This window comes from Erpetoichthys calabaricus, chromosome 2 (genome assembly GCF_900747795.2).
Source record: "Erpetoichthys calabaricus chromosome 2, fErpCal1.3, whole genome shotgun sequence".
Taxonomy (NCBI): domain Eukaryota; kingdom Metazoa; phylum Chordata; class Cladistia; order Polypteriformes; family Polypteridae; genus Erpetoichthys; species Erpetoichthys calabaricus.
The window spans coordinates 136398504-136420264 of NC_041395.2; the positions used below are offsets into that span (position 1 = coordinate 136398504).

At 37.0% G+C, this 21761-nt stretch overlaps 1 protein-coding gene across 1 annotated transcript; it reads right to left on the reverse strand.

Moving 5' to 3' along the window:
• Positions 1 to 1241: 1241 nt before the first annotated feature.
• On the reverse strand, positions 1242 to 21478 carry LOC114646370 (thioredoxin reductase-like selenoprotein T1a). The gene is made up of 6 exons (XM_028794544.2): positions 21283 to 21478; positions 12915 to 13025; positions 8369 to 8495; positions 7361 to 7448; positions 2791 to 2943; positions 1242 to 1645 (listed from the first exon to the last, which is right to left on the reverse strand). The coding sequence occupies exons 1-5, from the start codon at positions 21420 to 21422 to the stop codon at positions 2819 to 2821; spliced, it is 591 nt and encodes a 196-aa protein (XP_028650377.1). The 5' UTR covers positions 21423 to 21478; the 3' UTR covers positions 1242 to 1645; positions 2791 to 2818.
• Between the last annotated feature and the right edge of the window lie 283 nt (positions 21479 to 21761).

Below are 21761 nucleotides of genomic sequence, written 5' to 3' on the forward strand. Positions count from 1 at the left end.
CAAGTCTGCCTCATTAGCCTTTAAAAATGTAACTTAAGAAGACGGGCCAAACTATCAGAGGAAAAATTAAAGAAAAGATGTCAAAGTTTCAGTAAGGAAATGGCAGTTTGTGCTCAAAATGTCTAATCCAAACTGCTTTATCTCCTCATTTTTAATAAATACCATTAGAGTATTCAATAAAACTAGTTTTTGAAGTCTTTAATATCTAACAAGTTATTTACATTTCCTCATTTAGTAGAGGTCTAGAGGTCAACACAATTGAGTAAACATCGTGGGGAGACTATTTGAAACAAATGATTCAGGACAAGGTTTTCAAAATTGATTATCACAAGTGGAGAGCTTTAAATCATTTCTCTTAACACAAGTTGTTTTTTTTGGTTTTCAAGCTACAAAAGAACGTAGCATCTAACTTACTATCAATTAAAAAGATACCAACTACAGAAGAAGGTCTTCAAGCACTTCTTAAACACAGTGAGGTGGTTCAGATGCAGGTGGGTATCACATTCCACCAACTAGTGTTGCACCTGGAATCTGGATAGAGGTGTGATGCTACACTGACATTATATTACTTAAAGCCATTTGTTAGCATAGTGTCTACTAATGGAAGATTTGACTTTAACCCAACATTAAAATGTGGCCAGTATCTGGTGGTTTCAATTTATTTGTAACTTATTTGGAAACTACAGCAGAAAGTGATTTCTGACATGCGTAACAACAAAACAGCAGAAAATCCTTTAGGAAGTCAAATTTCAACCTAAGCTATAAACATAATATTTAACTTTCTCAGTAACCACATAAAATAAAAAAAAAGTTTTAACTAAAAAGGATAGTTTGCCCCTTTGAATGGTCAGAATCTACAGCATGTTAAAGCTAGAAAATAAATCTGTTTTATCTTAAAATCTGGCACACAAAATAAAACTGCCTGCCTATGTGCCATCTTTACGTGTCTGTAAGGTAAATGCAAATGCATTTAATGAAATTTTCTCCTCAGGTCCTTTTAACAGTGAAAGTGAAACTGACTGAATATGCTGTTTGAAACTTTATTGAAAAAATTTAGTTTTCTTTATCATAAATAATGCAGACAAGTATGTAAGTTTGACATATTATAGAAGAAACAGTTGTAACAATACATTTAAGAAGCTATTTAAATATATAATAAATTGCACATTTTACTGTAACTATGTACTGAGTAACACGTAGACATACAGTATTAATGGTAACATTTATCAAAGACACAGCTATCTTGTAAGAGTATCCAGTTTATTTCCATAGTTGCACTGCATGTTATTCAGAAACATATACAAAAGTCAACTTATTAGAAATTAAAAATGATCTTTAAATTAAATTCTTACACGATTCTTTAGATTCTGTAAAATGCAAATACAAAATACAATTTAATATCTGTACTGAGTTATCTATATACCATTTTAGATCAGATAAAGACAAAACTATACACTTTATTGCATGTTTAATGAAAATAAAATTAACATTGTAGACAGCACAAGATCTCTGTCTTAAACGGGCAATTCCAAAAGTGTACCATGGGCTGATTAAGAACATCCAGGCCGCACCAGCTATGATGTGCTTTCAGCGCAGTCCTTCATAACAATCAGTTTGCTACCTTTAGGAAAAACCAGTCTAATGCCTGTAATAGACATTAAAAAAAGTTATGAATAAAATGGTAAATAAAAATTAATTATTGCAGTGACAACCCTTGGATGTTTTCACATTTTATCTCCTTCAAGTAAGTATAGCAGAAGTAGTTTTGGTAGCCATTACAGATTTGAATCTGTGTGGTCCAACTAACTGACTTCTGATATCCACTGGCTGCACTAACGATTTAGGTGTGTTGTATTAAATGAGCAAACACTTATGGAATCTTTTTTTTTGTTTTAAATTTGTAATTAATTTTGACCATTTTGCATAAACTCTTTTCACTTTCATATAGAGCCATTCTGTTTATCAGTGTCAAAAAAGCCAAATTAAAGCCACAGTGATTCAATGTTACATAAAAACAAAATGTGAAAAGGTCCAAGGGGTGAACACAAGCCCTGTACTGGAACAAATGTCTCACATTTGGTATCCAAAACCAAAACGCTCAACACATACTAATGTTACCAAGAAACATTACTACCATTTCTAGTGTCTTTCTACTGCATGTGGTGCTTTCTTGATTGACACTACAAATACCTTTACCTGCGGTTCTGAAACAATTATTTATTCTTCAATGCCCATTTTGTTTTTTCCCCCAAAATTTTCAATTTAAAAAAAAAAAACAAAAAAAACCAATTATATATATATATGGAAGGTGAAAATGACACACTTTTTAATGCCTAAACAAGTAAAACATAGGTTAAATCCATAGCAGACTAAGTACTAGGGATACAACTCACATCGAAATGTACCTGGAGTCTAAACATCAATGTCATAAATACATCTCTTCTGAAAGTCTATCAGTAATATATACATAAAAGCAAGTACAATTATTATTTTACATTTAGGTGATAGCGATATGCAAGGCGACATAGAAGTATAAGATACAACTGTTTCATCATCGAAGTGTTCTGTCTTTAGACAGGTCTAAGGAATATAGATTTTTTTTTTTTTTTTTTTAAATAAACAGTTTTTCCCCTAAATAAGTGATTTTCATAAATACAAAAGGTTTCAACGACCATGGCGTTACCCACCTTCCACCGACTTCAGTCATGTATCTTTTAAATTGTAGTTTTCAACATTAGATGGACAAGCTGAAAAGAATAATATTCACTATAATAACATCAAAGAACTTACAGAAGATCTTCTGCATCTGAGGTTTTGGTTATGAACGATGAGGAGGAAGTGAATCCATGTGTACATTAAGTTTCATTTCATTTTCTAGGATTTGCACAAGCTGCTGCATTGAAGGGAGATGACCAGATTCCAGTTTTGACCACACTGGAACATCTAAAGAGAAAAAGATTTCTGAAGTAAAATTCAAGTAGACACAGCAAAAAAGCCAGCCTACACAAAATAAAGGCTTCTTTTCATGAGACTTTTGACTGAACACCAACGCAAAATAAAAGCTTCAGACAAATGAGACTTCAGAAATAAAAACCAAGCTACAGGGGAGTTTGTCAACTACTTCTATACTCTACCGTTATCAATTTCACATCTGATGAGCTGCTATCTTTAGTAAACAAATAACTCTGTTTACGTTACAATGCATTTCTAGTTTAATTTCAAACTTTAGTCTACTTATTGTTCCAATGCAGACCCTGAAAACAAGATGCACAAATAACTTATAACCAGTTGTGTTTTATATTAAAGGAATAAAGAATTTGCTTTTGAACTGAAGACAGGACTCTCGAACAGTGAATGGGGGGGTGGGGGGGAAGGCAGATTTCAATTTAAACACAAAGTGTTATAGGAATGCATTTCCTGTTTGTGTGCTTATTTTTCCAGCAGTAACCATTACTAATTTAGTGGAAAATGCAAGCATTTTGCAACATTTTACACATAAGACAGGATTAAGTGACATGCGACATGAGCAAAGTTTTTCATTTTTCCATGAACGTTTTTCACATCATTTGCTGTTGTACAGTGCTGGTTACAATTGGGTTCTATTACAATCACTTTTCTTTTTCTTGTTTTGTGTGAAAACGTGAGATTAAATTTCTTTCTTAGCCATCACTACAAGCTAACTGGGGTAAGTAACATTTAAAAAAAAGTAATTTTTGGGTGGAGTATTTCTTTAAATAAAGATGTGTCCTTATTTTGATGGAAGAAATGTAAGCAAAGATGGAGAGAAGCAAGTCCATATATAAAACTGAAGCACTAGGACTATGCAAGGCAAAGGTCAGCTGCTTCATCATTACTTTAATCATTTCAGTGTATTTTGTAAAATAAAATTTTAAATGAGAAATTCTTAAATTGAGCTGTTAAAGACAGAACTTCAATGCAATTTTATTGGCATAGTTTACTTCTTGTTTATGAAGTGATCCATCATAAAACAAAAATTGAACTGAGTATGTAAGAGGACAACTATGAGTGTCAAGTTCTTTGTTTTATTAAAAAAACAAGGGGGCTCCGCCCCCTGCTCGCTTCGCTCGCCTACCCCCGGTGTTTTGAACCCGTGCCCGCTGGTCAGCTGTAGTTTCAGACGCGCGTTGTAGGAGCTTGCGTTGTTTTGAACCCGTGCTTGCCCTGCTTCTGCGGTTTGAGACGCGCGTTGTAGGCGTATATCCGTCAGTTGAGCTCGTTCGGTTTGAGCCCGTGCATGTTTTGCCTCCGCAGTTTCAGACGGTGGATAGGAAGTAAAGAACGCATTGTATGGCAAATCACAAAGATTTATTGGAATATCTCTTTATATACAATATTTGTAGTAAAGATGGTTTGTTGTCCTTGAATGATTTTTTCTTGGTATTGGAGTATTTATAACTTTAAGTTTAATGTCAGATGAACGCCGAACTCATGAGAAGGCGACATAAAGTTGTCCATGTCCAAATACGCGCTCAGAGAGGTATATACCAACTTTGTCCATTGTCTGTGCTTGGGATTTGTTGATTGTCATGGCAAATGCAGGTTTACTGGGAAATTGGCGTCGCCCAAGTGTAAATCGCAATTGAAGGGCAGAACTTGTAAGGTGAATTCTAGGAATTAAAACAGTATTGTTAGTATTTGATCCTGTAAGTATTTTTGCTTCAATAACATTGTTTGACATGGTGTTGATGACTAAACTTGTACCGTTGCATAAACCCTGTTTAGTATTAACGTTTTTTAATAGCATGACAATTTTTACGATTTTAAGGTTAAGATTGTGTTGTGGCAATCCGGCTGGGTTAATAGTGTTCAGATATTGTAAAGGGAAATTAAGATGTTCAATGTCGTCTGCAGAATCAATTTTGTCAGTACTTAGAAAGAGGCGGCTTTCTCCAGGTAGTAATGCAATGACTTGGTTAATTATGTGATCCACATCAATATTCTTTGGACATAATATAGCTCGTCGCGTTAACAGTGTTATCTGGTCTATTGTTTTGGAGGCGTGAGCGCAATTACATTAGTTCTTCCTTGTTTAGCGTTAGTAACATGGATAATGGATTGCACTTATTGTTAATACGTAGCGTTTTCTGTGGTTGAATTGTTAAAAATGTATGACTGTAATGTGATGATTAAGTTATGCTATATAGTCTTCACGTGTGAGGATGACGAACCTTTAATACGGAGTGTTCGTTTATTCTTATTGCCCATCAGGTGTTGTGCCTGTGTCTTGTGTGGTTGCACTGTAAATATTGTATCACTGTAATGTGATTCAAATATGTTGTGGAGTCCGTATTAGTGTGGTTTCTGTAGTATATCGTGTTTTTGCTTGTGGGTTATTAGAGGTGCATGGATCATGCATGTGTAGTGTGTTTGCGTACTGTCTGGCGCTTTCCGTATTCCAATTGATTTGTGACCCTTTCTGGACTCCGTAGTCTGTCCCGTTTTGCTTTGGGGTGGCGTATCATGTCGGGTTTGATTTGTGAACCTTTCTCGACTCCGCATTCTGTCCCGTTCTACTCTGGGGTAGGGCGCTGAGTCCTGTTGTTTGTGTGATTGTATTACTGTAATGTGATTCAAATATGTTGTGGAGTCCGTATTTGTGGGGTTTCTGTACTATATCGTGTTTTTGCTTGAGGGTTATTAGAGGTGCGTGGATCATGCATGTGTAGTGTGTTTGCGTACTGTCTGGCGCTTTCCGTACTCCAATTGATTTGTGACCCTTTCTGGACTCCGAAATCTGTCCCGTTTTACTCTGGGGTGGCGTATCATGTCGTGTTTGATTTGCGAACCTTTCTCGACTCCGTATTCTGTCCCGTTTTACACTGGGTTTGGGCGCTGTAATCTCGGGCTTGATGGGTGACACCGTGTGGAGTCCGTAGTCTGTCCCGTTTCACTCTGGGTCGTGTGTGTGACTTGGGCTTTGAGTGGCGCCTGCATCTGACTCCTCCTTTTTGTGTGCTAGTTAGTGGAGGGGGGCTTTGTGTCTCAATTCTTATTTATGTTAGTGTGTGTACTCCGTGGTCTGTCCCGTTTCACTCTTGGGCTTTGTGTGGTGCCTGCGTGTGACTCCTTTTTTTTGTGTGCTATGGGCGCGTTGCATAATTTCTTATGCGTTGCCTCATTTCTTATTTCTGTTAGTGGAGGGTGGCTTTTCGTCTCATTTCTTATTTATGTTAGTGTGTGTACTCCGTAGTCTGTCCCGTTTCACTCTTGGGCGTGGGTGCGATTCCTCTTTTTTGTGTGCTATGGGCTTTGTGTGGCGCCTGCGTCTGACTCCTTTTTTTTTTTGTGTGCTATGGGCATATCCGGTTTACCATTCTTGTTGGGGGTGGGGGGGGCATTGTGTGGCGCCTGCGCACTATGTCTTTTGCGTCCACGGGCAGGTCCCTGCGTCCATATCCGGTTTACCATTCTCGTTTAGTAATATGGATTACACTCCAACCAATTTATTAAAACAGAGTCATTCAAACATGGAGAATGTGGCAAAATTAAAATGAAAACCATTGCGATCTCGCCAATAATAATAAACCTGCATTACATCAGATGTGCCAACAAAACATAAATCAAACTACCTTAATGACAAGTGTCCCAAGTATTTGTAAACTTTAGTTAAGTGAAAAGCTGCACAAGTGAAAGGATCTGTGTTGGATATGCTACCTTACAACATACATTTTAATTACTCCGGCAGCAAGAAGGTTAAGGCTTCTGTGTAATATCTCTTCATGGAGTTTACACATTGTACTTGCAATTTCCTAGAGTGACTTTTAAAGTAACACAGTTTCATAATTTGTCTAATATTTACAAAATAAATAAAATATCCAAATAATATAATGCAGAAAACAATCAGCTGATTTATTGTCATGTGCAGTAAGCAAAGATAATTTTTATTAGTTACAGTCAATTAATAGTTGAGAATGTTGAGTGGTGGTAGAATATATTTGTACCTTAGATGGAAGGAGACCAACATGACAGCCAAAGTCATCACTGAGACTTGGACAGAACTACAAATTGATGATCATTGTAGATAACCATCTCTTCAATAACCTTAGCATACTCCGGCCAGTGTCACAGGGATCTGGTGCCTATCCTGAGAGCACAAGGTGCAAGGCTGGGTCCAGCCTTTAACAGGTACTGGTTTTCTGTGTCTCTTACTGTGCCAAATATGATTGTCAATTAACCCAATAAGCATATCTTGTGACGCTGGGAGGAAATCCCAATAGTACTGGTAATACATGTAAAGAGTAAATGGGCAGTGCCCATACTGATACTCAAACCCAAAATGCTTGAGTAGCATTGAATATAGTCACTCTGTGCTGCGCACAAAATAAAGGCAGAGACTTACCATTCAATGTGATTTCAAATGCACCAGTGGACATACACTGATTTTCAATCATGTTGCTAAGGAAGAAAACCATCATACACGCATAGACCTGCAAATAAACAAAACTTAAAATATAATTCATAAAAAAAACTATTGCAACTAAAAACTAGTATAAAAACAAGATTTTTTTTTTTTTGTCTGTGAAGAAAAATCTGAGAGCCAAGAGATTTTAGGAATAAAGGTAATGATGCATGTGTCAACACTTCTTGGGTAATGCTAGTAGAATGAAAAATCATTAGCTTAGGATTGTAATGCTAATACTAAACAATGAACCTGTTACATAATACATGCTATCAACTATAGTATGTTTGTACAATGTCATTTTGAAATGTTTTTAGATATGGGGGAAATGAGACACTACGTACTAAATAGCATATGTACTAAACGCTATTGTTTACAATTCACACAATCCTCTGCAGAGATTAGATGATGTAATTAATAGAAACAGCATGCTCTCGTGGCTTCATTAGTCTGGCTAAATAAAATGTTTAATTTTAATGTGATTTTAGCTTGAGGAAGCCAACACACACTGTGTAAGTTATCAAAAACTAAAGCAAAATGGACTTTATACATATTTCCTTAAAATATTAAAATTTGGTGTCTCATTTCCTTGTACCTTAAAGTTATTATAAATACACCAGTAACTCCGAAGATTACAAAAAAACTAAATGTTATCAGATTAATGTATCTGAATTTAAACAAAAAAGTTAACATAATAGTTACTTTTATTATTTTCTAGTAAGTTTATACCAAAAAAAGCAACATCAATATATAAGCAATGTTCACCAATATCCATGTTTACCCTAAAAACATATTAAGACTACTGATTAGCAGAGCATTTGGAGGTAGGTTTCTGGCTCAGGTACATAATTTTGGTAAAAACCTTAAACCAGTAAAAATACACATTAGAATGATAACAAAATAATCATTATTTAAAACCAAAATTAAATTGTGTAAACAGCAACCTACCTTATTTTCTTGGCCCCACTGCCAAATTCCAGGGGCTTGCATTCCAAAAAAAGCAAATGGATCTTTCCCAAGAATAATTAGTCCTATTATTGCCAGCTTGAAGACTGATAAGAAGGAAGCAATGTGTCTGAAGGAAATTCAAAAAAAAAAAAAAAAATCAGAAAGATTTGATAACAAAAAGGTGTAACAATGAAACCACGACCACTGACACAAGAAAAGAGGGGAAACAGAACCTTAAGACTACATCCACACTACTGTACTTTCATTTAAAAAAAAAAAATCCATTCACATTGTCATTTTCACATCGTTTATGCAAGTATTTTCATCCATACTAAAGTGATCAAAAATGCATACAACAATTATTCACTTACACTGGTCATGTAGAACAGACATCTTAAACCAGGCATACACGATGCAATTCTGGCATGATTTTAAGCCTGATTTGTAGTTGCAAATTAGTTTTGATACAGCCTGAATTACGGCTTCATCAGACATCATCACAGCTTTATCAGACATCATCATTTCATGTGCAGTATGAAATGGTTGCAATGTCCGATTGCCTGTCACAAAGGGGCTGTCACCCGAATGGTAGAAATTTCAATAGGCTGTCTTGTAGTGTTAAGCAGTGTCACAAGCCTATTTTCTGGTCTTGCCATCAAATTTCACAAAATTCTTTGGGTAGCATGCGCAATGAGTGTGAATTGTACAAGTACATTCTGAGCTCTCACGAAGTGGCATGTCAGTTGGACCGAACATGCTCATGGAGTTTAAGTACATTTATTACGGATTACCAGGATTTCTAAAAATAGCACAAAACAACACAGATGCATACAGGTAAGCAACAAAACAATTGCCATGGACTGCAAATCTCCAATGCTCAATATGTTGGAATATGTTTTTCTTCTATGAAGGGTGACCAATCAGGGAACGAGAGATTGCAATGAGCAGGATCCAATTAGGGAATAGCTACGTAACATGCATGAACCAACAACAGCGTGATGAAATCTGCACTTACAGAAATCTTTGTTTTCGCCTATCCCGAAAAAAATGATGTGCTGGTATTTTGAAGAGTCTTTGGCTCAAGAGTTTTTTCAAAAGTATTCATTATATTCAGTTGAAAACACCATGGTAGTTCAGACAAATGGCGAAAAATGGAAACAAACATCTATGCTTTTAAATAAAAGTGTACTTGGTTTGGACTGGGTCTAAACCACAGATTACTCCAAGAAAGGTTAAATTGGAAATGCAGGTCTGTGGGGCTTTTACAATGTAAAAATCATTGAAACCTACATACAGACTACTTCTACACTACTGAAAATTATGTCTATCAAAGAAATGACACAAAGATATATTTTGTACCACTACGTTTGGCCTATTTTCTTACATAAAAAAATCTTTGCATAACACTAGTTGAATGAACTAATTAGCAAAGTAAAACCACTTCTTTGATATAACTTTCATGAAAGCAGTTCATGGCAAAACTGCCATTTGCCTTTTCATATTAGGATCATTCATATACCACATTTAGTTTACAGTCATATGAAAAAGTTTGGGAACCCCTCTCAGCCTGCATAATAAATTTACTCTACTTTCAACAAAAAAAAGATAATGATATGTCTTCCATTTCCTAGGAACATCTGAGTTTTCCGAACAAAGATTTTTAGTGAAGCAGCATGTAGTTGTATGAAATTAAATCAAATGTGAAAAATTGGCTGTGCAAAAATTTGGGTACCCCTGTAATTTTGCTGATTTGAATGCATGTAACTGCTCAATACTGATTACTTGCAACACCAAATTGGTTGGATTAGCTCTTTAAGCCTTGAACTTCATAGACAGGTGTGTCTAATCATGAGAAAAGGTATTTAAGGTGGTCAATTGCAACTTGTGCTTCCCTTTGACACTCCTCTGAAGAGTGACAGCATGGGATCTTCAAAGCAACTCTCAAAAGATCTGAAAACAAAGATTGTTCAATATCACGGTTTAGGGGAAGGCTACAAAAAACTCTCTCAGAGGTTTAACCTGTCAGTTTCAATTGTAAGGAATGTAATCAGGAAATGGAAGACCACAGGCACAGTTGCTGTTAAACCCAGGTCTGGCAGGCCAAGAAAAATACAGGAGCGGCATATGCGCAGGATTGTGAGAATGGTTACAGACAACCCACAGATCACCTCCAAAGACCTGCAAGAACATCTTGCTGTAGATGGTGTATCTGTACATCATTCTACAATTCAGCGCAATTTGCACAAAGAACATCTGTATGGCAGGGTGATGAGAAAGAAGCCCTTTTTGCACTCACACCACAAACAGAGTCACTTGTTGTATGCAAATGCTCGTTTAGACAAGCCAGATTCATTTTGGAACAAAGTGCTTTGGACTGATGAGACAAAAATTCAGTTATCTGGTCATAACAAAAAGCGCTTTGAATGGCGGAAGAAGAACACCGCATTCCAAGAAAAACACCTGCTACCTACTGTCAAATTTGGTGGAGGTTCCATCATGCTGTGGGGCTGTGTGGTTAGTTCAGGGACTGGGGCCCTTGTTAAAGTTGAGGGTCGGATGAATTCAACCCAATATCAACAAATTCTTCACGATAATGTTCAAGCATCAGTCACAAAGTTGAAGTTATGCAAGGGTTGGATATTCAAACAAGACAATGACCCAAAACACAGTTTGAAATCTACAAAAGGCATTCATACAGAGGGAGAAGCACAATGTTCTGGAATGGCCGTCACAGTCCCCTGACTTGAATATCATCGAAAAATCTATGGGATGATTTGAAGCAGGCTGTCCATGCTCAGCAGCCATCACATTTAACTGAACTGGAGAGATTTTGTATGGAAGAAAATACCTCCATCCAGAATCCAGACGCTCATCAAAGGCTATAGGAGATGTCTAGAGGCTGTTATGTTTGCAAAAGGAGGCTCAACTAAGTATTGATGTAATATCTCTGTTGGGGTGCCCAAATTTATGCACCTGTCTAATTTTGTTATGATGCATATTTTCTGTTAATCCAATCAACTTAATGTCACTGCTGAAATACTACTGTTTACATAAGGCATGTCATATATTAAAAGGAAGTTGCTACTTTGAAAGCTCAGCCAATGATAAACAAAAATCCAAAGAATTAAGAGGGGTTCCACAAACTTTTTCATATGACTGTATATTCAAACGTATAATTTGAAAAACGCTACTACTAGGATTTGGATGTTGCAAGATAACACAATGAGACAGAAGGCGCACTGTCGCTCCAATAGGATCCAAGTGCCTGCTTCGATGTTTGATGAATGGTTTGATGCGGTGAAGCAAACAATAAAACTTAAATGCTGACATAGAAAGTATTTGCGGTGCCTTTCTTCATCCATTTCTCGCATGGGAAATATACAATGCTTATATTGCCTATCATAATGATGCAATACATTTAACTCTTTTAGGGCGGATGTCGACTTTTGTCATCAGCAGGGGTTGAGGGTAGATGTCAGGGGCAGAGTGTGATAATCAGCTGTAAACATTGACAAAACTCACCGTTACATTATAGGCAGACCCTCTTTGCTAGGAGGACTTTTAGACTTTAGATTTTTGAACGGGCGTGTAAGTCGGATTCTGAGTTTATGATTGATTTTTTGGGTTTCAAGACCCTGAATTGTACGCAAGTACATACGGTATGTAAATTTACTTATGGTAGAGGCTCATGGAACATAAAACACAGTGAAATTTGTTATAAATAAATATTTTATGTTGATTTACTGTAGGTGGGAAACTACTGCTTTGTGGGCTCTTTAAAAAACAAAAACAAAACATAAGCTGTTTTTTAAATATATACAGCCCTGGGAGAAAAGAATAAAAATAATTAGCCCTAAAAGAATTAAAGGTCTCACATATCATCTTCTGTGTCACTGTTACCATCTTTTTTGTACCTTCACAATAGCATCAGAATGCAAAGAATTTTAATCTTCAACATCTTTATTCCCCCAACTTACAACACAGCAAAACTGAACATTGTTTTCTCACCGTGAAGATGTCACACACTGCCACGAGGTGGAATCCTCCAAATTTACATAAAGTATGCACACAAGTATAGACAGTACACTATTTGTGTAGGGGTAAGGTTCATAAGTGTACGTGGTGCACAGCTTTAAATATATCCCAGCCCTTTTTAAAAATCACCACAGGTTTATCTGAAAATTACTAAGTATTAATATTTACTAATTTATAAAATGAACAAGAAAAAAAAAAAGAAGCTATAATGCAAAAATTATCTTAATGGAAGCATGAACATCTACAGAAAATAAATTACTATGTATAGTCAAAACATTGTTTGGATTTAAATATGGGAAGAAGTAATGAGGATTTGGTACTGGTAAAACTCTAGATAGACTGGGAAACAAAGAGCCGTGTAAAGCGAAAAGCAAATATCGAAGCAGCCATATTGACAGGAGATTTAAGAACATCACACTTATATCAGTTGAAAGATATAAATGTAATATTAGAAATAAAGGGTAATTTTTAAAATACTGTCAACTGTAATTCAAGAATAAAAACCACTTACCGATAAATGGGTTGTGGAAGATAATTTTCTCCCTCAATGCGGATGTCGGGGTACCGCTGATTAAGTATTCGCGTGTACTCCTCAAACACCCGCTTGTATCCTCAGGAGACACTACAAGAAACCAAAACTTGCTTTTAGTTAGTCACGACTTTGTAATCCCTTTTGTGCACTCACACACGCAAACTGCTTTAATAGGAGGAAGGCACATTCATGTCACATTACATGAATACAGTGGAACCTCGGTTTGCGAGTAACTTGGTTTACGAGTGTTTTGCAAGACGAGCAAAATTTTCACTTGATAAACGAGCGAGGTCTTGCAGTACGAGTAGTTTGTCTGCTGAGCGTCATGTGATCACAACTGAGCTGATGGTTCTTCTCTCTCTCTCACTGCGGGATTGTGGGCAATCGTCTCCTACTCTCCGTCGGCGTGCCTCACTCATATAGTCAACATCCGTACGAGCGTATAGTGTTTACTACAGCATTAGCATTGTGACTGTGCGCGCGCGTGTGTGTGTGTGTGTGTATATGCTGTGACGTGCGAGTCCCCATCTTGCACCCTAAAACACGAAGCTGAGTCTCAGTACTTTAGCAACACAAGCTTTATTCAGCTTGAAACAGCAACAGCACGGTTATTTATACACAGACACAGCAGTCAGGCAGGGCCCTGCACATTTATAATGTTCCTTGTATCACCCATTGACGGCAGGCGCTTATAGCATGTCTGCGATCTTTTCGGATTCGCTTTTACGGAGAACTGCTACAGCGCCGGGAGACTGCGATTGCTTTGGGATGCTCCTCCCGCGTCTTCCCGTTGGGTGGAATCCCACAAGAGTTTAGAAACTCACTCACACCAGCCATGATTCTTTTCAAAGGTAAAGTGCAAGTTAATATAAAGGTAAAATACATAAAACAAGTTTTGTATTAATCATTTTTATATGAATAGTTTTGGGTTGTGGAACAAATCATCTGAGTTTCCATTATTTCTTATGGGGAAATTCACTTTGATATACGAGTGCTTTGGACTATGAGCACGTTTCCGGAACGAATTATGCTCGCAATCTGAGGTTCCACTATATATGATTGGTAAAATAGTTAAATGTGACCATAATTTTATTTGTAGAAGAAAAGCTTAAGAGGATAAAATTAATATATTTCAATTCAGTGTACTCTTAAGAAAGTTATTTCTTCACAATCATATTAGATTTCTACACTGTGAAGAATATTTTATGAAAATAAAAAATAAGCTATTCTTGTATTTTATGATGGAATTTTTTTAATTCAGTGGCACTTGAATCTGCTCTATTGCAAACTCTGCATTTTTTGGTTTTTTAATCATGCACATGCAAGCTACAGACTGTCAGAACTTCACCCATAATGGCCACTTCAAGCAGAAAAATTAACAAGAAACACACCCTTAACTTGAGAAGCTAGGACCAAGAATATGTAATAAAATGTCCTTTTTTTCCCAGTTTACTTTGTTACTATTTGGTAAGTTTTACAGGTATTCTTCACATTGGGAGAGCAGTACTCATTAGCTCCATTATAAAATGCAAGAAGGGCATAATTGTTTTGTACAGTTTATAAAAAATGCTTCAGTTTAGAATGCATTTTCATTAAAGAAACTAACATTAACTATGATTATGAAGAAATAACCTTTGATTTAAAAAACACTCAACTTTACCCTTTAACTTTTTTAAACTGAGAACACAAACAAAAAATATTTATTTATAGTCATCCCTCACCTATCGCGGGGGTTACGTTCCAGAGCCCCCCGCGATAGGTGAAAATCCGCGAAGTAGCGACCTATATTTATTTTATTATTTATACATATTTTAAGGCTTTATAAACCCTTCCCACACTCTTATAGATAGATAGATAGATAGATAGATACTTTATTAAACCTTTCTCACTCTTTTGTTAACCTTTCCCACCCTCTTATAAACACTTCCTATGCTCTTAAACACTTTCTGCATTCTTAAACACAGCAGACCAACACTGCACACTGCACGCAGCGATCAGTCGTCGATGTGTCTGCACTCGCTTTGTGAAGGGGGGCAGCTGAACTCTGAGCAGAGCAGAAATGGACTTTGTGCTGCTTCTGCCAAAATGCCTGCTTGTCGCTCTGCGCGTTCGGAAGGAGGAGGAGGAGTGGGGTTGTGTGAGGGCTGAACGCACGTTCACTCAAACCCCCCCTCCCCGGAGGCGCAGTACGCTCCTGCCACTTCGCATTGTCAAGGGGGTGGGGAGCTGAATGAACGCTAAGGAGAAGTGGACTTGGTGCTGGCTTTGTGCTGCTTGTCGCTCTGCGTGTCAATAATTTAAAAGCCTGTACAGCACCTATTTTCCTGTCTCACTGTCTTGTCTTGCGTGAAGATAAAATGTTTTATAATAGTGAGATGTTACTCATATCTTTAGCCCGACATCCACATATCATATGTGTTAACAAAGTGTGTTTTTTAAGTTTACATGTGTTTAAAGCATGTGGGATGGGTATTTTAAGGCTTAAACTATAAAAACGTTTATTTATATGGTCTTTCTATATCGCTGATTTTCTCCTGTTGCTGATGGGTCTGGAACATAACTTCCGCGATAGGCGGGCAATCACTTGTATTTAAAAACCCGCGAAAAGTGAACCGCAAAGTAGCGAGGGATTACTGTACTCAAAAATATTTTTCCAACACTTCCAATGTTTTAGTCAAATTTAACTGTAAAGTTCACAGCTATAAAATCTTAAACGATGGCACCACAGAACAACTCCTTCTCTAAAATATGTGCAATTGGCCTCCAAAAATGGCATTGTGCGTTGGGTTACCATTATAAAATTTCTTGTGGTTGAAGAAGAACCAGAAAAAACATTCATTGGCAGTTAAAAAAATGAATACTGACACTAGTGCTGGGCAGTATACCGGTTCATACTGAAAACCGTTTTTTATTTTTGTTATGATATGGATTTTTCTTATACCGCAACACCGGTTTAAATTGCCTAAACAACGTTTTGGAACGTGGCACAGCGGGAAACTGTTTAAGGGGGACCTTTTTCACTGCTAAACACATGCAATGGAGTACATACATTAGTGGAGGTGTTGCACGGGGGCTCTTTTTCACTGCTACACCGCTAAACATGCATACAAACGGGAGTACATGCATTAGTTGGAGGTATTGCGCGGTGAAAATGGACAGAGAACATTCCGAAACTGAAGCAGACGATAAAGTTGAACATAATGACACAGAAGAACTTTTGCTGGAAAAAGGAGTCACATCTATTGTCTGGAGATACTTTGGATTTAAAAGGTCGGATGTGGACCATTATGTTCAAATGTGTGAATACTGTTTCTATACTACTGGATAATACTGCAAGCCAAGTTGTACTTGTTTTATTTTTTTCAATACTATGTAATGTACCTGGGTACTGTGTAATAATGTGACGACATGTTGACTTTATTCTCGACATTTCCACTTTAATCTCGACGCTTATGACGAGAATAAAATTGACATTTCTACTTTATTCTCGCCGTTTGTCAAGATTAAAGTCGACACGTTGACTTTATTCTCGTAATTTGTTATTAAAGTAGAACATCGTAAACTTAACTTCATCTTAAAATGAATATTTAATTTACTAGATTTTCTCAAACCCCATCATAAGTTATGTAGCGCATTAAATGCTTTGTGTTGTAGCAATTAACATGGCTCCGGGAACACGTGCTTCTTAAACTGACTTCCTCTTGCACTAAGAGGAGGAGCAGACAGCACACAGAATACATTAATTTCATGATATTCCTGCTCCCTGAACATTTAGAATGCTAAGATAAATACTTGATATAATTTTCATGATGAAATGCATTAAAGCATGTATTCATCATGTGGGGGCACGGCAGCGTGGAGGCTGCACTGCTGCCTCACAGCAAGGTGGTCCTGGGTGTTCCATGCTTTGAATTTGCATGTTTTTCTGGTGGGTTTACTCTGCATGCTTCAGTTTCCTTTCAAAGTCATGTAGGATGGCGGGTTTTGTTATGCTATATTAACCCTGCTAGTGTATGTATTGCTCATATTCACCCTGCAATGTGCAGGCACCAAGTTCAGGATGTCCTCCTGCCTTGCACACAATGCTTGCTGGGATGGGTGCAACCCTGAATGGATGGCATAATTAAACATGTATAACGAAGATTTTTTTGTTTTTTTTTATAAAAGTTCTGAACACTCTGTGGTCTAAGTTTGTAACTAGTTTTAATTTCACAAGGATATTTATCATGTGGTGATTGGTTATGTGGAGAAAGTCAAAGGAAGGATAGGAACTGGGGGTTTGGTACATCAGAAAGAGACAGCACACATGCAATAAACAAAGCCCGCTCAGAAGAACATCCATTGATGTCTTCGACCACCAGATCACAAACCCAACATTTACACAATATTTAAGTTAAACCTGTGCGATACCCATTAATACATCCAGTTTTTTGAAGCCTCGTCACACCTGCCATAAAGTTCTCTACACTGAATGTACACCTGGGGACCTCTTACTGTGAGGGAGCAGCACTACCACCACACTACCATGCATATTTAATACCTGCTTTAATGCATTTCATCATGACAAATTATCTTCGCATTCTACATTTTCAGAGAGCAGGAATACCATGAAGTGAATGTATTCTGTGTGGCGATCGCTGCCTCTTAGTGTAAGAGGAAGTCAGTTTAAGAAGACTGTAGTGATTAACAACTGGGTCGGGGGACACTTAATACAAAGCATTTAATGTGCTACACAACTTATGACGGGGTTTGAGAAAATCTAGTGAATTAAACATTGACTTTTGGATGAAGTTTAGTTTACGACATTCTACTTTAATGACAAAATAAACTACAGGAATAAAGTGTAAATGTCAACTTTAATCTCAACATATAGTTTTTTTTTTTCTTCACCGTGGCCCTAACACGCTTCCGTGGAACTATGCCACCAATAGCATTACAAATGCAAGTTGCAGGTTTATTATTTATGTATATAGCTTAGCTTGAAGCAAGGTCCATATTAATGCAGTTTGCCTTAATGATGGTTCAGTTAGTACAGATGTCATCACAAGTTGCACTCATTTTATTTTAATTTGGTGAATACTATGTAATGCACCTGGGCTTGAAGTCTTGGAAGTAATAGTATTATTACTGGAAGTTGCACTATTATTTATTTTATTGTTATTATTTATTAGTTTAAATATTATGCAGTTTAATGATGGTAAAGCGGTTTAAAAAGTCACTTTAACATGTCAGTGGACAGAGATTGTTAACATTAACAAAGTGTAGATGGTTTACAAAAAATATTTACTATTTATTCCTTTTCTAAGACATGTTCAGTGCAATACAACTTTTGACAAGCACCTCTGGATATTTTACTAAGTCTAAATGCCTCTTTGGATGGTTGAAAATATGTTGTCAAAATTTTAGTTTAAGTTGTTTGCAAACTTTGTTCAATAAAAAGGCTCTATATTTTGACTGCATCTGTCATGCAATGTGATTCCTTCTCTTCATTAGTGCCACCCCCTTGAAAACTATCACTTTATGGGGCCATGCAAACCTGTATTAATACTTGTGTGCACATTAAAATGTTTTTTTGTGCTATGTACAATTCTCATGACAGTGGAATTGGTTACTCTTAGCCATTAACTGCAGTGGAAAATGTGGTTAACATCCACTCATTCATTGGAAAAAAAATAGTCGGTATAATTTTGAAAAATACCATGATATAGAATTTTGGTCATACCGCCCAGCACTAACTGACACCATGTATTTCATAAGTGCTCTTAGGGATTCACAAATTGCATATTCTGAAAAGAATTGCCATATTTTAAAAACAAGTGTAAATAATGTGTTTAGAAACATCACTATAGCATCAAGAGATATGAAATGCATCTTCAGTGATTTCACTTATAAGCAAGTGTCCTACTATGCTATGCATTTTTTTATTCACACCCTTACCATCAATGGTCTGAAAGAGAAAAACAAAAAATTATCAAACATGACAAGTACATTTAGGACTGTAGCCAGAAAGCACTATTTTACTCAAAGAGCCGTGGAACTCTGGAACAAAGTGTACCTGAAACAGAAAACTTGACAACCTTTAAAAGATATTGGTAGAGCTCAGTTATGTTAACAAATGGGCATGACTGACCGAATAGTCTCCTCTCCTTTATCAAATTATGTTTTTATGTAAACATTTCAGACTGGGCAAAACTGGCCAGCAACAAGAAATCAGTACATGGCAGGACACAAAAATCACTGGCCATGTCTAAGTATTTATAGTTTCACTTAATACAATGTGTGTTTGGGATTTAGGAGTGCCTAAAGAAAAGCTAGGTCAACTTGGGGTCACATGCAGGCCTCTCAGGGACAGTGGGATTTATTTCAGGTCTGACCTTGTGCCTGGAGTAGTGCAACAGAACCTAAAACTAGTGCAGCTGAGCATCATACAAGATACAATGTAGGCAATTCCCAATTCACAAACATACTCAGCATGGTTTACATGTCACCTAAATTTCACCTTAATTCAAACATCTTCTCTAATCCTGGAGTCACAGCACCTTTAATAAATATTCTTATGTAGGAACACCGATTACTAATTTAGTTGAAAAGAATTTCTACACCCGTCCAAGATATTAAGAGTCAAACAGGAGACCTAATTAGGAAACAAGTCAATTAAAGGTGTGAAAAAGCACCAGTTTAGATGTGCAGCAAAGATGGTATCTAGCAGGCCCTCTAGATTTGAAGAGACCAGACACTGGATTTAAGGTTTCTTAGTTTATTAGATACAGAGAAACAACAGGCTCACTTGAGTATGCAGTTAGAAGTACAACATAAAATGCAAGCAGTCTGATAGATTAGAGAACATCACTGGCAGTAACTGTAGTCCTGTGGGAATGTTCCTCATCTAAAGCAACCATACTCCATTTTTCCCTCTCTAATATCCTATTTTTACCATTACTAAGTCACAAGAACACAATTTATCCTATCAGCAAATGTAAAAAGAAAGGCACACAAAATATACAAAACACATTGAAAAATTAAAAATTAAACCAACAAGCACGTCTTTGGAGTATGGTGAGAACTGGGACTATGTCAAAGAAAACTGACAGACAACATGCAAATTCAATAGGGCTGGGAATGACACCCGGCTGCCAAGGATTGTAAAGTATCAGCGCTAACCGACTAAAAACACGAAATCCATTGCTCTGCACTAAGACATACTAGGCATCTCTGAAGTTATATGAAGTGTAAAATCTGTAAATTCTGACAAAACAAGCACAGCCAAACGAATGAATTAAAAACTACTAATAAAGACACCGGCAAGAACAAAAGCATGTTTCTAATACGATCGTACACACCTTTAATTTAAGAGTCCTTGCCCGGGGAACTCTGGTCATCACAGGACGAATCCAAGTCAATCTGTTGAATGTGGAGTGTATGAGCGGTGCTACAGAAAGTTTACCGGCATTAAAAAAGAAAAAAATCGAAATTTACTCGTAAAATGATTGTGCTCAGCTGGATCATATTGCTTCAAACGGCTCTGTCGTTTAATACGGAGCAGAAAATGGGCTGGTCAATGATTCTCGTATATTTCGTCTTCTTCCTGTCACTACAATATTCACGTTTTTCTAGGGGTTTACTACAATCTATCTTGATGAAAAATACAGATCACACATTCGGTCTTTTTCATTTACATTTCTGGACGAACAGTGTAGCACCTGACTTCAAGATACCCGACAGGTTTCTACATTTTAGTGTATGTTTTTGGCCAATTAATCTTTTGTGATCGACTTTTATGAAGAATCGGAATTACACTTTGCACTTTAAAATGTTTTGTTAGACAAAATAGCAAGATGCATCGTTTGCCGGTGTTTGCTTAAATCAAAACGTTAAACGAACACTTCAAATAGAGGCCCAAACACGAAAACTCTAACATGTCGACTTGACAGAATTTCATTTGGCCGATAACAACGGACTTCATACTAAAAGAACTGGCTGCGTGGCCGAAGGGGCAAGTTTCGTCTTCAGAGACCCTTGAAATGCACATAAAGGCGGTTTTTAAATCCATGTGTCTCAGAATATTCAAACAAGAGGAAGCTACAGTCTGATTACATAACCCAGTAATTAAATGGTAAATGGTAAACAGCCAAGTGTTTAACAATTTACATTCTAAGTGTTCGCGGAAATGGCATACATCTATTTTAAAAGAATCGTTCAAATTTCAAGATTTCAAAAATTGAGTTACTAAGGCGTTTCGCGTATATGACAAAACGAGACTCGCCGCTTCCGGTGAGCTTTGAGCCTTGGCCTGTTCGTGTTCCTCAAACAAACCGCATGCAGTGCAACATACAGAAACCTTTCTTACCAAATCTGGAATTTCAGGAGTGGTCCCGCAGTGAACTGCATTTTTAGTTTCTTTCCTGTACCGCCGTTTTCCGCGGAGATGGAATGCACGAAAAGCACCCCAAGAAATAGGAGAGAAAAAGGTAACCACCGCTTCTCCATCCTCTTCCAGGGTCAATAAGAAAAATCAGGCGTGATGAGAAACAGAAAGCGGAAAAAAGATGTACCCGAATACCACGCCTCTGGCGCGCCGTACAGCAAAGGCTTCTGGGAAGTGGAGTTCAGCAAGCACGCGGAAAAACGTGTTTACGCGTTAAAATGGTAGTTTGCCATTGACAATCGTAAATCGTTTAAAACGTACGGTTATATTTTACTTTTTTATCCGATTAAGGTGGAAACATGTATTAACCCGACATTAATGTATGTGAATTTCCCCTTGGGATTAATAAAGTATCTATCTATTAATGTGGAGACTGAGTGGTGATTGGTATGTAATGTTTA